We start from the raw sequence: 17890 nt of genomic DNA on the forward strand, positions 1-17890 counted from the left end.
CCTGCCAATCCAGATATAGAACTCCCAGCTTCTTCTCCAGCACCATGTCTGCCTGCATGCTGCCATGCCTCCTGCCATGATGATAATGTACTAAACCTCCAGCCCCAACTAAATGATTTTCTTTCTAAGAGTTACCATGGTTATGGTGTCTCTTCACAGCAATAGAAACTGTAACTAAGACAGCCTGTGATATTGTAAGCCTTCTCATGGGCTAATTACCCTTTAATAGTATCTTAGCTAGGGACTAACTTATGAGCCTTTTAAAGGTAGCACTCTTTTTCACACATGGGCCTTTGAGGGACACACATAGGAACCATTTGTCATCTAGGTACTTGGCCTTTCTTCTCCTCTTGAACTTTCCTGAGCTTCTTCATAGAATGTCGCAGTTATTCCAGAGAGAAAAGTTGAAACTTCAACATGTGAGGCTCAGGTCCCATAACTCAAATAAACATCACTTCTGCCATGTTCTATTGGTCACAGAAAATCGTTAAACCACAGAAGATGAGATCCCTCTAGCCAACTGGCACTCAGGCAGACTATATCTGTGGTAAGCTGACACTAGCCCTTCGAGTCCTTTCCTTGCTGTCTTGCTTATTTGAGTAAGTCACAACAACCCTTCATATGGGTAAGTTGGATACTCACTTATATGAGTTATGATCAGAAAATTGTGGCGATGGCTGTTTGTAGGGGAGAGATAACAGGTGTTAAATGCTTTTCGTATTTAAGAGAAATGAGATGGGGGAAATCCCAGATTGCCTAGGGATTTGAGCACCGAGACCAACTGCTCATGGGAGGTAGAAACTTCTTGTCAGTTAGAATCTGGACTGCCCTAAACACTGAGATGATCATGAATAAACGTAAAAATTGCACTATCTTCTCTGCTTCCTTGATTCACAAATGATAACTTGAAATTTTGTAAGAGAAACTGAAAGACGCCTGGAAGTTAAAGGTTTTAAGGACAGCTGGCATGCTGGCAAGGACAAAAAAAAAAAAAACAGAATATCCATTTGACTAACATCTAGTGAAACTAGAAAAATGACTCCCACCAAAGCTCGTCTGCTGCTATGCGTTAGTGGTGGTCCATTTTCTCTTAAAGAAATGATTTCACTAAGGAGTGTCATAGCCTTGGGCACCACCATTTTCACTGCCTCCTACATGATCTGTGTGGCTTCATGTGGGTAAGAGAGTGAAGTTGTGTCCAACACTGTAACACCAAACACACTACCTAGAGGGAGCACATTGCAATTCAGACATAACTGAGATCAGTAACTAGTTAGTTAATAAAAGTAACTCAATAAGGACAGTTCTACAGCCAAGGAATATAAAATTCCCATAGAGATAAGAACCTCCAGACTATTAAATTATGATGAATAATGACACCTTGGGTGAGGAAATGGATGGCCAAAAGTATTTCTCCAGATGGTTTCCAGTTTGCTAGGAGATGCCTGACCTGAGACAAATGGATTTCTTCGTTTTGTTTGGATCCTGACATCACAACTGTCTGAAGTCAGATTTGAAACGTACGTTAGCTTTTGGATCTCCATAAAAAAAAAACAGGGTTTACTTTTCTTCCATTAACTTTCATCAAACCAGGATCTTCCTAATATTTGGTGTTTTGTTTGTCTTTTGGGTCACAAATAAATACAAACTAACAGGAGATAATGTGAACTTCTATGGGGAAATCCAGCGATATGTGTTCAATAACTGATAATTCTTGACTATCTGGAACAAGAGGAATCGAGAGAAGACATGACTTACACAAACAGAGCCCGTAATATCACTCTCTAAAAGTCATTGCCCAAGCACCATGACAGAGGTCACTGGAGCAGTTGATTCTCAGCTTCTTTAGATTATCTGTCATTAACACTAACTCTCCCCTCTTTCTTCTCCCATCCAGGGTTTCTCTCTGCTAAGTAGGACTGGCACCTAAAATACAGGATAACTTACTAGATTTTAACTTCAAATAATCAACAAAGACTTTTTGTTTGTTTGATTTTTCTTGGTAGTGGTAGGGTTTTTCTTGTTGTTGTTTTTGTTTTTGTTTTTGTTTTTTCCGAGACAGAGTTTCTCTGTGTAACAGCCCTGTCTGTCCTGGAACTCATTCTGTAGACCATGCTAGCCTCGAACTCACAGAGATTTGCCTGCCTCTGCCTCCCAAATGCTGTGATTAAAGGCATGTGACACCACTGCCTGGAAAACAACAAATACTTTTAAAATGTAAAGATGTGTCATCTACACTCAGGTACAACCACTATAAAATTATGTATGTAGAAAATAAAGTAGTTCATTTCTGAAACATGGCACTCCTAATTCCAAAAGAAGTCCCACACTAACCTGTGACCAGAAGCCATTCCCAGGTTTAAAACAGCCAGACCAGGAAATAAACACTTATTATTGTACTTGGTGAGAGTTCATGGCTGATTGTTCTGCACCACAGTTGAGAGTAACTAACTCAATCCTGGTAATAATAAACTAATTTAGTATGCTTGTCAGTGTGCAAAGATGGGAAGACGGTTTCCTACAAAGACAGTAAAAATGAAGCGATGTCCAAGAACACATGCCAGGACTGGTTATATGTTGTTTTAATAAATCTTGGAATCATAAATTCATAAATGTGAAGGTTAATAGATAAAACTAAGCTTATATGGACAGTGTAAAGCCAACTTATTAATGTTTTGTAGGGTGGGTCCATTCACTTGTGAGCATCTTTGTTTAAACATTAACCACTGAGGTGTTATATCTGACTTTGTATCTAGACTCTACTAGTAAACAGCTATTTAATCTTGAACAAATTAGTTACCTGCTCTAAGCTTCAGGTTACTCCTCTTTAGGGTGGAAATAATAATAGCCATCTCCATTGATTAGCATGGTAGTCAACCAGTTATTAAAATGTCTGTTACAATCCATGAAACACATCAAGCATCCAATAAAGGGTAACTTAAAGTTCTCATGTGATAGGCAGGAAAACAGCAGCTAAAACATAACACTGGTAAATGAGGTATATTCAAGAAGGTAACTGTGGTAAGCTGTTTTAGAGTAGGAGCTTTTACTAAAAACCAGTTACAAAAGAAAATGGGATTCCCTACAATCCTAAGATGCAAATCATCAATTCAAATTACTAAGAAAGACTGGCAAAATTCCCATAGAATCTGGTCATAAATAAAAAGGTTATTTGAAAACAAACTGGAACTAGTTTTCTTCTATCAGGTCATTGCACAAGGAAAGGCAGACATAATGGATTTAGGAAAACTGATAGCTACAATTTCATGATATCTCCCATGTGCAATAGAGCTAATTTCCCCATGATGTTAATAAAATTCCTCACCATTAAAACCCAAGAAGAGTAATTTCAGGATAAATGACATTTAAAGAGCATTTGAGTAAAGTTGTTTTTATTTTCTAACATTTATCACGTGTGTGTGTGTGTGTGTGTGTGTGTGTGTGTGTGTGTGTGTGTGTGTGTGTGTAAGTCAGTTATCTTCTGACTTGGGTCCTGGGACTAGAATTCTGGTCCTCAGGCTTTGAGGTTGGTACCTTTATCTGCTGGGGCATCTCACAGACTCTTGAGCTAGGTTTTGAAAGCAGTTTGTCCTCATTTACCACCATTTGCTAAATCAAGCTAAAATCAGGGAAATAAGGGTGCCAACAGTGGGGTTGTCTTTTGGTAGCCTTCAGAGAGAACCTTCTGGTCTTGGCCCTTGCCCAGAAGTTACCTATTCTGTGGTCAAAAGTTTCCCCACTCCACTAATGGGATCAGTTAGCAACCCTACATAAATAAAAAGGAAACTTCCTACTTACTTTGATAAAATCACAGTTTACCAAACAGTAAGCATAGACCCCAGGGCAGAGATTGTTTACATCAGTAAAGAGTAAGGGGACTCAGGGCACTGACCTCACACTGCAACCTCACTGTGTGACCTCAGTAAACCCTACATCTGTAAATGAGGGAAGGGACCAGCCTGTAGATGCTCCATGATCCTTTCCTGGATTCTACAGATGCAATGACTAATCCTAAATAAATCCCAAAGATAAACATGGCAAGGAATCTTTATTTATGATCAAGGTGGAAGCTGAGTTCAGGTTCTAAGGACAAGCAGGGCATTCCAGGTCAATAAGAAAACAACAGCCAGGACTGGAAAGCCCCGATCCTCAGAAAGAGAGAGTGAGCAAACCAGTGAGACAGGCTGGAAATGCCCATGTGGTCCTTCACTACTTGTGAAACCACACAGCTGCCAGAGGGGCATGCTGGGAGTTCTCTGGGAAGCAAGCCAGGATTGGTCTGTTTAGAGTAGCACAATTAATCTGCAGCTGTCATGTGTGTACTAATACGGCAAGTCACTGCTTAGGTGGCAACCTGGAGAGTCTTTGAAGGCAAAATGATGATGTCAGAGCCAGGAGAGAGTGGTTAGACTATATCTGGTTTGGAAACAAATTCTTTCCTCCTTGATGACTTACAAACATTCCAAACTCATCATAATTGAATCCAGAGTTTAGATTCAGTAAGAACAAACCACAAAAGAAAATAAAGAAATATTTGTGGTGTATATGCACGATATGTGTGGAGGGGGAAACATACCATTAGTCAACACTAAGTCTTCTCTTAATTGGCCCAAGGATTTACAAGAATGATCACGTGCCTGGCGGTCATCAGCACTGGCCAGGTATATAAAGGGACCCCTCCCAGGGGAGACATCACACCTGAAAACACCCAACTGCTCTCTACTCCTCAGCCTCACTCCAACACAGACAACACCATGACCGGCTCCTGCTGTGGATCCTTCTCCTCCCAGAGCTGTGGAGGCTGCTGCCAGCCCTGCTGCTGCCGAGACCCCTGCTGCTGCCGCCCAGTGTCCTGCCAGACCACAGTGTGCCGCCCTGTGACCTGTGTGCCCCACTGCACCAGGCCCATCTGTGAGCCCTGCCGCCGCCCCATCTGCTGTGACCCCTGCAGCCTGCAGCAGGGCTGCTGTCGCCCCATCACCTGCTGCCCCACCTCCTGCACAGCTGTGGTCTGCAGACCCTGCTGCTGGGCCTCCACCTGCTGCCAGCCCATCTCTGTGCAGGCTCCCTGCTGCAGGCCCCCCTGCTGCCAGCCTGCTCCCTGCCGTACCACCTGCAGGACCTCCCCCTGCAATGCCTGCTGCTGAGCTCCTGGCATCCCCACCAAGGATGTCCCATCACCTACCCACCTATTTGGGATTTTAATCAAATTGAAAGAAAATATTTTTCCCCAGAGGTGACAACAATTTAACATTCTGCCACCTAGATACGGTGTGAAATAAGGACATTGTCATTCCTGTCCTATGCCAAATTGCAGACATCTGTATCAGCAGGCATTGCCATGGATGACAAATTCCCTTCAGAGGTCCCCAGAATGGACTGGACAAGCCCATCTTATGCCCTTATGATTTAGGCAGTTCAAATCCCCACCAATGTCTCTGCCATGTGTTGCTCACTGTTTCAATAAAATGATTTTTCTGGCATAGCAAATGCCACACTCCCGATTCATTCATATTTAGTATATGCTATTAGAGGATACAGATGAACAGGAGTCTAGACTCTGCACAAGAAAACCAAAGCTCTGTCATTTCTCTCAAATATTCTTTCATCGCCTTCTTTTGTGTGCTTACCTCTGATTTCATTTCTAATAATCATCTCAGTCTTTCCAGTGGACGTGTCTTAAAACTTATACCACCAAAAAGCGCACACATGCATGCGAATGTGTGCATCCACTTACATGAAACCAGGCTACAGCAGGTACCCCAGCATGTTCCTGAAGCATCCTAAGTTATTTCACGCCCCATAAAACACTGCACTGAGATGATCTAGTGTCTGTCTTTGAGGAAGAGATGGCCATTTATTGGCCTTGGCTGCAGAGACAGAGCTTGGTGTTCAGGACAAGGGCTGATGCTTGATTTCCACTTGTCAAATGAAATTAAGCTGCAAAGGAATTGTCTTTACAAGAATTAAAGAACAGGAGGTGTTTACTTAAGGAAAACAAATCATCACATACAACTTAACTTCTCTAACTTTTTGCTTGTTCCAATTTGCTTCACGTGTTGTGATAAACTCTATGGCCAAAAGCAACCTGGAGAAGAAAGGGTTTGCTTCCTTTTACAGGTTACAGTGACCATCAATCAAGAGGGGCCAGGGCAAGGCAGGCATGAACTGAAGCAGAGGAGCACTACTTACTCTCTGGCTCCCTCTGGCTTCCACCGCTACCTTTCTTACCTTGTCTGGGCCCACCTACTGAGGGATGACACTATAGAATGGGGAATTTAGCAATTCTCAATATAGATATCTGAAAAAGTCAAATGACTGCTACAGGCCACACATTCAGTGCCCAGTGTCACTATTTTTACTAGTTATATTGTGTCTTAAAACAACAACAACAAACAAACAAACAAAAACATGCTCACTAGCTCACATCAAATCATTGAGGGTCAGACAGAATTCAGGGGAAGATCCTACTCATATATTTCAATATTTTTTCTGAAATACTTCACATCCACTGGCAGAAATGCATTTTCTAATTAGTCTCGATATACCTTGGTATCAGACTAATATGGATTTAGAATGAAAGGAATCTTTAAAACTTATCACAGTTTTTATTTATATTTATTTATTTTACATACTGACCAGTTTCCCCTCTCTCCTCACCTCCCACCTGCCGCCCCCATCCAGTCCTCCTGTTTCTGTTCAGAAAGGGGCAGGCCTCCCATGGGAATAGTCAAAGCATGGCATATCAAGTTGTGGTAAGAATAAGCACCTCCCCTTATCTTAAGGCTGGGCAAGGCAATCCAGTATGAAGAATAGATTCCCAAGAGACAGCCAAAGGGTTAGGGACAGTCCCTGATCCTACTGTTAGGAGTCCCAAGCTACACAACTGTCACATATATGTAGAGGGCCTAGGTAAGTCCCTTGCAGGCTCCCTGGTTGTTGGTTCAGACTCTGAGTTGTTTCTGTGGGTTTTCTTGCCATGTCCTTGACCCCTCTGGCTCCTACAATCCTTCCTGCCTCTCTTTAGCAGGATTTCCTGAGCTCAGCCTAATGCTTGGCTGTGGGTCTCTGCATCTGTTTTCAGAGCCTTACTGGATAAAGGCTCTCTGATGACAATTGGAATACTCAAAAATCTGATCCCTGGATGACCAGTTCAGGCTCCAAATCTACTATTGTTATGAGTCTTAGTTTCAAAATCAATAGAAATGAGCTCTAGACTCTAGGGCTTCTGAGGAGAGTTGAATAACAAGAGAAAAGAGCAGTAGGGCAAAATGTGTATCTGAAAGTCTTTCATACTTACCCATTCAAGGGGACTTAAATCTAAAAGCAGTAAGAGATGCTAAGACATTGGTTTAATCTTCCTGACTTTAGGCAGATGAATATTTAAATTTAAGAGAGATGATAAATATATGATAGATTATTTACATAATATATATATATAATCTTTAGTTACTGAAATAAATCCAAAATTTCTAGCAGTTCCCTAATCATTGCTTTTCTGTATTTTTCAATTTGACTGTTTTTCTCATTTTGGTTAATTATATGCATCTCTCTGTCTTCTGTACTTGCATGGGTGTTATAATAAAGTGGTCCATGAAGAGCTCCAGATACTGAAGACTTCATTTCACAGATGAGGAAACTGGGGCTGGGAAGATGTCATCTGCTCTGAGATAATACTTCCCTTTTCCCTCAGCCTACCTCATCCTCATTTCTGACCTGATGATTGGAGTGTATTTTTAAGATTGTTACTAAGAAAGAATTCCCTATGAAAAATATATTTTTTCAGAATTTTAAACATCTCCTGATATCTAGAAACCACCAAACTAGTTTATCATAAAACTATCAAGATGAGGACATGGCCTACTGGACCAACAGTCACCGTCACTACATTCTTTTCCAACCCAATCACAAAAATCTCACAATTAATTATCATTATGCTTAAAATGCACATGCTCCCACTGGTGATTATGCTCTTGCAGAATGCTTGGAACTGGAATAATATGTTTTAAAATTATTCTGGCTTTAAAAGATCATGTCATGAAGTCAGGGACACTCCCCTTTCAACAAGCCTATCTCTGAATGTGTGTCAGCAAGAGCACCTACCCAGCAGAATAACAAAGAGACAGGAGGTGGCTGGGGTCATCATAGGATCTGATGGGTGGTAGCATTCTGGTGACATTGCAGGAAATGGTATCTAGATAAGCTAAACAGGACTGTTTACAAGAGAACCAACATCAGCATGGGCTATCAAACATGTAAGACCCCTCTTCTGTTTTGACTTTATATCTCCTACCTGAAATTGGGATCGTCTATTAGTTACTTCTTGCTGTGACAATATTCCTGACTATGGCAACTTGAGGAAGGAAGGGTGTATTTTGGTGTACAATTCCAGGTGACAGTGCATCATTGTGGGGAAGTCAAGGTGACGGGAAGTTGAAGCCACTGGTCATACTACATACGTAGTTAAGTGCAGCAATGAGTTAACGCATGCAAGGTGGGGCTCAGCTCACTCTGCACTTTTCATTCACTCCAGAGCCCTGCCTATGAAATGGAGCTACTCGCATTCTGGATCTATCTTCCTATCTCAGCCAACTCAATAGAGAAAAAAAACAGCTCATAGTCATAGCCACAGGCTGAACTAATCTAGACAACTCCTCATTCCAACTCCCTTTCCAGTTGACTCTACAGCATGACTAGCTGACAATGAAAACTAACAATCACACACACTCAGACGAAAATTTGGTCCCAAAGTCTTCAGGAATCCTTGTCCAGTGCCATTATTCACCTTCCCCCTTACCCTTTCTTTGTCTTCCATATCCCCTGGTTCTGGTGGCAGAGCACAAAGCTCTTTATCCACTCATCGGCTATCCTATTTTGTAATAATGCTATCTCATATTTTATAAGCAATCTAAATTCTCAACAAACCACTGTATGGACCACAGAAAGATGACTGATTCCTTTACACACATTTCAATAGATTTTGATTATTTTTCTTATGTTGTGTGTGAGTACATACCCATGCCTGTGGAAACAGGTATGTTCTGGTATATGTATGGAGGTAGAAGACAACTTGTAGGCTTCAGTTTTCTCTTCCCACCATGTGGGTATTGAGGAATTAAACTCCAGCTGCCAGGTTTGGTGGCAGGATTATTTGCCCAGCCAGCTATCTCACCAGCCCTACAACAGATTTTAAAGAATTTAACACGCAGTGTTTATGCCATACTTAGAAATCAGAAATATAGCAATCATAAAAGAGGTTGAAAAGACAGATAGGAATTAATCACTTGGTTTAATCTTACCTTTGAGAAGGTCTTCATCTTTAATTGCTTTTAGTTTTATCTTGTCTCCCTACAAATTGTGACTATAAAATTTGGTAAGAAATTTGGGGGCTTAGTTTTCCCTCTCCGTCCCCCTACTTGCCAGGTTCACACAGTAAGTGTCTCATGAGAGGGTGTGAATTTCAGGACAATTCAGGTTCCTTTCTTTAAAGCCACTCTGATGCTTTGGTGATTATCTCTCCACAAGCAAGGCAATTAGCTATTTTTCAGAAGCCTTGGGCCATATTTTCCACAACAGAATAGACACACATCTACTCTTATGAACCATCTTCGGGAATTGTTACTTAGTCTGGACGTCAATCAGAAACCAGGCTTATGACTCATGTGCTTCATAGCCTCATACCTCCTCAGAGGCTGTGAACAAGGGGAAAGTGACATCAGTAGTGTGTCCTTCAGACTTTCAGTCTGTCACATGGCCTAGTCCAGGAGGATTGACTGACAGGTGAGCAATAGTTCTGATGATACAAGCTATCAGGAATTCATTCCAAGGGAAATAGTAGAAGGGTGGAAAGAAAAGCATCCTTGCAGATACTGGAATTGTTGCCTGGAAACCGAACCTAGGGTTCTCTTCATTGGGTAACCACGAGTCCAGGAAATAGCTTTGTGTCCTTAGGATCTCAGCATTTGCCAGGTATATAAAGGGACCCGACCAAGGGGAGACATCACACCTGAAAACACCCAACTGCTCTCTATTCCTCAGCCTCACTCCAACCCAGACAACACCATGACCGGCTCCTGCTGTGGATCCTTCTCCTCCCAGAGCTGTGGAGGCTGCTGCCAGCCCTGCTGCTGCCGAGACCCCTGCTGCTGCCGCCCAGTGTCCTGCCAGACCACAGTGTGCCGCCCTGTGACCTGTGTGCCCCACTGCACCAGGCCCATCTGTGAGCCCTGCCGCCGCCCCATCTGCTGTGACCCCTGCAGCCTGCAGCAGGGCTGCTGTCGCCCCATCACCTGCTGCCCCACCTCCTGCACAGCTGTGGTCTGCAGACCCTGCTGCTGGGCCTCCACCTGCTGCCAGCCCATCTCTGTGCAGGCTCCCTGCTGCAGGCCCCCCTGCTGCCAGCCTGCTCCCTGCCGCACCACTTGTAGGACCTCCCCCTGCAACACCTGCTGCTGAACCATCTAACATACAACTTTGCCGGATGAAAAGAACTCCTCCTACTCCTGCGGGAGCAGATGAGAGGTGCCGTCTTTGCAACCCACCGGTTCTTTCACAACTCACTCAACTGTAAAGGCCTATCCAACTTCCCACACACAGGCAGCTGGTCATCTGCACACTTCTAGACACATCCTAGCGCTCATCAGCTGAATTCTTGGCTTCAAAAACATGAGTAAACAAAGATGAAGTTCTTTAATGAAGCTTGATCCCATTGAGTCACTGTAATTTTTCTATTTCAGGGTTCAGATGGGATATATCTTCAGCATGATATTTTTAGCCTGTGGTTTTGCATGATAGAAAATAAAATTGTATTTCTGATGAAGAGCATATGCTTGTTGTGTTATTTCTTAATAGTCACAACCTCCTTTACAGGATAAATTACAGTGTTCAGAATGAGAAGAATCAAAAGAAAATGTTTCTAAGGGCTGTATTTTGAACTGCCACCACCACCTCCAGAGCATTGGAGGTGCAGCATCTGTAATTGTAAAAAGACTTCAACTATCTCAGATAATTTTGCCAATGGGCTTTCATATTTAAAGTCACAGACTTGTGTTGATGGGGCAGAAACACTGAGCTAGATCTTTGATTGTGATTTTGACTCATGAGTGATCCATACATAGGAGAAAAAGAAGAAATCCCAAGTTGCAGCCCTCTTTACTTCCCAACATAGAAAACTATGCAATGATTAGATTAGCTAGTAGTGCCCAGGAACACCAACACCAACACCACTGAATTCCTTTGTATTCACTAGATCAGCCACTCTCTCATTTCCCCAACCAGTACCACTATGGAAGCTAGGTTTCCAGTGCAGCTGATGATGAGAAGACCAAATACAGCCTTGGTTAGAATCTGACATATGGTGGGTGTCCTTAAAACAGTGTCAATGTGGATGACATGATGTTTACATTAACCCTTGTGGGATGGCTTCACTGCCACTAGAGACTTGTTAGGACAGTTAGGAAGACTAGCCAATATTTGTTTGTTTGTTTTGTTTTATATATTGCTTTTGTTTGCTTGAATAAAGCCCTCTACCACAGAAATCACTGTAGAGAAAAGACAGACATGAACAAATTACAAAACAAGGGCTAAAAATAGGGCTATACCCACAGCTAAACACTAAGCCATACTCCCCGAATCCAGTTGTAGAGGGAGAAGGAATGAGCAAAGGAGCCAAGAAGTGCTGGAGAAACCCACAAAAACAGTTGACCTGACCTAGTCATAAAGCTGGGGAACCAGCATTGGACTGAACCAAGCCCTCTGAATGTGGGTGCCAGTTAGGAGATCTGGGCAGTCTATGGGACCTCTAACAGTGGAGCCAATGTTTATCCCTAGAGCACAAATGGACTTTAGGAGCCCATTCCCTATGGAGGGATCCTATTGCAGGCCAGATACAGGAAGGAGGGCCTCGGCCCTCCCCCAAATGATGTGATAGACTTTTAGGATCCCCCATGAAAGGTCTCTCTATCCTTGGGGAATGGGTGAGGGTGAGTTGGGGGTTCAGTGTGGGCATGGGGGGTGAGAGGCTGAGGGAATGGGGGCATTGATATGTAAAATAAGATTGTTACTAAAATAAAATATTTTTTTAAAAGTGCTATACACTTCTTGAGTCCCAGGAATGGAATCTAAATGGGTCTTTTGAATGCACTGCTTGTACACTTAGCCACATGTTCTGATTGATAAGAGAGGGCAAGTGTGGGAGCTTAGTGAGGAGAAGAACTGGACTGGTTTTGGTCAAGATCGGGTTCTAATTCAACATTTGGCGAATAGGATAGGATAGGATAGGATAGGATAGAATGATATTGAGAAAAAATAAACTCTAAGAGGGGAGGAGAGAAGACATTATCTTCCCAGCCCCGTTCGCCCCAGTTTTGGTTGTGCATTCTTAGAACACTGAGCTGATTCATCACGTGATGTCTCCATAGGAAGTCATGTGTCCAGGGTGTTCTGTGGCTAAGGAATTCTAGGGACCATTTGATAGAGGTACATCTTTAATATGTGTGCAATGGAGTTTTCTCATTTTTAGTGAGGGTGATTGTTTGCCATCAGACCTTGAGATTTATGAATTCCATTTCTTTTTTATTTTTTTTTAGAAAGGGATTCCCAGTGTAGCCTTGGCTGTCCTGGGACTCACTCTGTAGACCAGGCTGGCCTCCAACTCACAGACATCTGGCTCTGCCTCCCTAGTGCTGGGAATAAAGGGGTGTGTCACCACCATGCAGTCAAATCCCATTTCTTTGTTTGGCTTTTGCAGTGCTGAGGATGGAGCCTCATGGACACTAAGAAAGAGCTCTACCTCTGATCTGTACCCCTCTTCCTCTGTAAGCCTTTTTTGGTGTGTGTGTATCTTCACTCACCATTTTTTTTATCTCTAACTACGTCTGCTTTACTCCCTTCAGCATTTTCCAGTTTATACTTCTAGAAGCATTTTTTTAAATCTTAATGTGTTTTCTCAGATAGATAACATTTTGGTTCCTTCCAAACATGTTATTACTGTTGGTGCTTGTTTGTCTTCATGGTAACCCTACACCCTGGTCAGTTATAGTGGCTGCTACAGTGCTGAGTAGACGTTGCCATCTAGTAGACACATACTAAAGATGGAACTATGCAAACAGCATAACACATGAAATGGAGTGAAATGGAGCCTTTGACCACAGATCTAGAACAGAAGTCATTATAGAAAAGGGCAGGCAGAAGAGCTATAAAATAAGGCCCAGTAGCTTGAAGCAACTGAATATCACAGTTGATTCTGTTGGTGGGAATGAACTCCATGAAGCCTAATACACAAAGAGGTATTGGTGATACTAGAGATAGACAAGACAGGACTGAAGCCCACTACCTAGTGATGTTACACGAGAAGATGGGTGCCTTCCTAGATGGGCTCAGGTTCTTTGACTTCCTCATATTTTGGGTGGCTTTGTTCGGAGTGTCTCATGATTATTTAATTATGCTCAGTTTGTTTGGGGACATATTTGGTGATTTTTAGAATTCCTAAATTATATGTGACTCAATTCTTCCAGTTCCAGAGGATATTTGGTAAGAGACAGAATGAATGCTGATGACTCTGAAAATGTTACATATAATAGTTTGAAAAGTAAATTCACCATTAAAATTACCAAATGAAGCTAATATTCTATAATATCTGGTCATGTGGTCCTCATCATTCATTCTGCAGCTCATTGGACTCATAAACAATATTGTGACATGTATCTGGGTCTGAGTGTTGGCTGTAGCATCTACTAATACATAATATTGATCAAACCACTTAATTAGTCTGATATAGGAAAATTGAAGGATATAGTAATGCCTACCTCATAGGAATTACAAAGAATAAATTACCACATTTATTTAATTAAGAATGATGTTCAAAGCAGTTGGAATCCAGTGATACTAAGATTGAAAACAATAGAATTCCCTTTGACATATAAAAATTAAGACACTGAAAATCAGGGAATGTGTAACTAAGACAAAAGCCACTGAAGATGCAGACCTACTAAGATGTGTTCCTGGAACTCCCAAAGGAGATGGGAAATTCCTTTCTTATTAATTCTTTTTGACATTCTCTTACAACATTCTTGCCTTGCTTTGTCATGAGCAGTAGAGAAAGAACTGCACAATGATTTGCTGAATTCACTTCCACTGTTAGCAAGTAACCCCAAGGGCACGTCAGCTCTTTTGTGCCATCAAAACACCACCTGGCAAAAGCACCATCAAACTATGAAGATAATTGGTGACTTTGAAGTTAGGGCTATTAAGTTCATATTTGAACCATAAATAGCAAGATATAATGAGTTGTCATTAAAGAAGGGACACAAATAATCTTTCACAAGGACATGAGCACCTAAAACACGTCAAGAGAACTTACTAAACCACCAATGCCATTACAGAAGGAATAAACCAAAACAAGGAAATGGCTGTCTGTCCTGAGGATCATCAGCACTGGCCAGGTATATAAAGGGACCCGACCCAGGGGAGACATCACACCTGAAAACACCCAACTGCTCTCTACTTCTCAGCCTCACTCCAACACAGACAACACCATGACCGGCTCCTGCTGTGGATCCTTCTCCTCCCAGAGCTGTGGAGGCTGCTGCCAGCCCTGCTGCTGCCGAGACCCCTGCTGCTGCCGCCCAGTGTCCTGCCAGACCACAGTGTGCCGCCCTGTGACCTGTGTGCCCCACTGCACCAGGCCCATCTGTGAGCCCTGCCGCCGCCCCATCTGCTGTGACCCCTGCAGCCTGCAGCAGGGCTGCTGTCGCCCCATCACCTGCTGCCCCACCTCCTGCACAGCTGTGGTCTGCAGACCCTGCTGCTGGGCCTCCACCTGCTGCCAGCCCATCTCTGTGCAGGCTCCCTGCTGCAGGCCCCCCTGCTGCCAGCCTGCTCCCTGCCGCACCACCTGCAGGACCTCCCCCTGCAACACCTGCTGCTGAGCCAATCAACTTTAACACTAAGGGTCCCTGGGAGATGCCCAGGTTCACGTTGCTGCCACTCAGGACATAAAAAAAACATATGCTTTTTCTTGACAAGTATGTTCTTCAAATTAATTCAACCTATACATGAGAGATACCTTTGGGGACCCTCCTCTGATGAAGAATACTACATCCTCTTTGGACTGTAATCTAATCTTTAGGTCATACTGTCTGTTTTCTAATAAAATCAACATTCTCAGCAAAGAAATTATGGGCATTGTGATCATTTCCTTCAGTCTATTGCCTCAATTACTAGAACTTTTTCAGTGCAAGATACAGAATAATCTTAAATTGTTGTGAAAACCAACTAAAGTCTGAGTTGTTCTCTTTGAATCATTGTAAGTGGCATTTGGGGCAAGCCAAACTGATGAAAATGGTGGCAGTTAGTCCCCAGCTATTGATCACATCATCCAAATTCCACCGTCACCAGTCAACTGAGACCCTCCTTGCAGTGACCAGTCTGTTAGGAAGCTGTGTCCTGAGGACATCTGCATGCCCAGGCTGATGGCTTGTCTCCTCTCCTGAGTGGACAGCTGTTGGGATATCATGAAAGTTTGCAAAGCAGAGGTGGGAGAAACCCAAGGCTACATCTGGTGAATCATCTCTGCTTTGAAGACAAAAAATGGCTAATGGATTGAAATAAGCCGGTTTTTGATAGGTATAAAATGTAATTATAATTAGAGATGTCAATAAATCACCCCAGAGAACAGACATTTCCCAAACTTCAACCTTGAATATAACACTTGTCCTCAGTATGGTAGAAACCTATTCTTCATGCCCACGTCACTAAGTCTCTTTGGTTGGTTGCCAACGTCACTTCTTTCACTAATCAATCTCCTTCTGTGCACTTCTATGTGACATTTATAATGTTAGCAGCAGTGCCAGCTCTTTTGGTTATTAAGTCTGCAGCAGCCTTCCAAGTCTGCTTACCATTGTGCTTAGAAATTGTGTGTTATTGTTATTTTTCAAGCAAATCAAGCTCTGTCAGTTGGCATGTCTTTACTGTACATCTACTACAAAAAGGCACTGAGTTCACCACACTGAGGGCATACAAAGGATGAAACAAGAGACCTTCTTGAAAGACTATATACTAAGCATAGGGGGATGATGCGTAAATGAGTAAATTGTCAAACTACATACCACTAGCACATAAAGAATTAACAAAATCAGCTGGGCAGGGTGGTTCAGGCTTATAGTACCAGAACTTGGGAGGTTGAGGCAGGAAGATCACCACAGCTTTGAGAACAGCCTGGGCTATATAGTGAAATCTGGTGGCCGGCGGGGGGTAGAGGGGATGCGGAGAAAGAGAGAGAAAGAGAAGCCAGGCATGGATGTACATACTGTAGTCCCGGCACTAAGGAGTTGGAAACAGGAGGATCAGGAGTTTGAAGTCAATGTTGGCTACAGAGTTTGAGGTCTGCCAAGGCTATATGAGACCCCAAGGTCCTGTCATTCTTCCATTTCTGGTCAAAGAGACAAAAGCACGCACGCGTGCATGGGCATGTGTGTGTGTGTGTGTGTGTGTGTGTGTGTGTGTGAGAGAGAGAGAGAGAGAGAGAGAGAGAGACAGACAGACAGACAGACAGACAGACAGACAGACTGACAGAGAAAGCATCAGAGAGACAGAGAGAGGTGACAGAAATGATTTAAATGGATGAAGATGATAAACCTACTAGGAAATACCACACAACTGTCCATAGCATATTCATATTATTAAGTAAGCTATAATATATGAAGCCATTTTGTGAGAAAAAATTCTGAAATAAACTATATTTGTTTATGCCTAAACTGTAATATTATACAAAATCTACTACTCATAGTTGATACTAATACTCTGTTTCTCTTTCAGGTTTTCTTAATTATATAATTTTTAAGTAAGCACATGTTTTTACTATGAATGAAATACAGTATATAAAATTTATTATTGGGGTAAAGGAGAATAGAGAATAGAATTTATATGTTATGAAAAGGAGAGGGAACTATTTAAATTGGGTGGGAAGATAGTAGTTAAAGCAAATAAGTGTATAATAAATAAAATATAGTGATATAAATGAACATGTCAAAATGAGACACATTTCTTTGTCTGCTAACCAAAAAACAAAGTAAAAAAAATAAGTTTTTGAGCAACTATTACTATTTTGGAAAAAACACTTGTTCCTTTTTCAATATGTTCTGATTTCAAAACTTACCTATTAATCAAAGTCTAATTGAACTTAAACAGTTTTGTACTGTTAAAGAAGTCCCTTGTTTGACAGGAATGTGAAACACTAGATATTTTAAAAATAAAACCAAATTATAAAACACTGAATTTGTCTTTTTTATTTTTTTATTTAAATCAGAAACAAGTTTGTTTTACATGTCAATCCCAGTTCCCTCTCCCTCCCCTCCTTGAATTTGTCTTTTAACAGTTGAAGATCAGCTCAATTGTATAAACAATCTGCATTAATATGTTTCAAATTAAGAATTTGAAGTTGTTAGCTATTCATGCTATATGTACAATTGTTCGTATCCATTTGTATGAGCAACCAGGAATTTGAGAACTCAGGGAAATATTTCCAACACAAAATGTTTTCGCAATGCTGATGCTGAACGGTAGTGTTAAATGGGGTCCTATGATTTGCTACACACACACACACACACACACACACACACACACACACACACACACAATATTGCTCACCGCCAGTAGGAAGCTTTCTAAATTCTTTACAACGTTTTTTAAAGGCTTTGTCCAAGGACCCCAGCCTGTTGCTGGACTGGGGGTCTGCAGTAACACACTCCATCCACAGTTCTCACACATGTGTCCTGTTCACTCAGTAGTAGTCTGACTCCCATGAACAAAGACCCGGAAAGAGTGCTAAGTCTTCCTTACAGGTACTTTAAATTTGCTTTTTGATATTAAGAAAACCCATCACGGAATATTT

General features: G+C 42.1%; 3 protein-coding genes across 3 annotated transcripts; all 3 read left to right on the forward strand.

Moving 5' to 3' along the window:
- The first annotated feature begins 4754 nt into the window (after positions 1–4754).
- On the forward strand, positions 4755–5147 carry LOC100756520 (keratin-associated protein 2-1). The gene has a single exon (XM_027428194.2). It carries the CDS (start codon positions 4755–4757, stop codon positions 5145–5147), a length of 393 nt encoding a protein of 130 aa, XP_027283995.1.
- A 4915-nt stretch (positions 5148–10062) lies between these two features.
- Positions 10063–10455, forward strand: LOC100756015 (keratin-associated protein 2-1). The gene has a single exon (XM_027428195.2). The coding sequence runs from the start codon at positions 10063–10065 to the stop codon at positions 10453–10455; it is 393 nt and encodes a 130-aa protein (XP_027283996.1).
- A 4079-nt stretch (positions 10456–14534) lies between these two features.
- On the forward strand, positions 14535–14927 carry LOC100756301 (keratin-associated protein 2-1-like). The gene has a single exon (XM_027428196.1). It carries the CDS (start codon positions 14535–14537, stop codon positions 14925–14927), a length of 393 nt encoding a protein of 130 aa, XP_027283997.1.
- Positions 14928–17890: the final 2963 nt, after the last annotated feature.

Source organism: Cricetulus griseus, chromosome 7 (genome assembly GCF_003668045.3).
Source record: "Cricetulus griseus strain 17A/GY chromosome 7, alternate assembly CriGri-PICRH-1.0, whole genome shotgun sequence".
Lineage (NCBI taxonomy): Eukaryota > Metazoa > Chordata > Mammalia > Rodentia > Cricetidae > Cricetulus > Cricetulus griseus.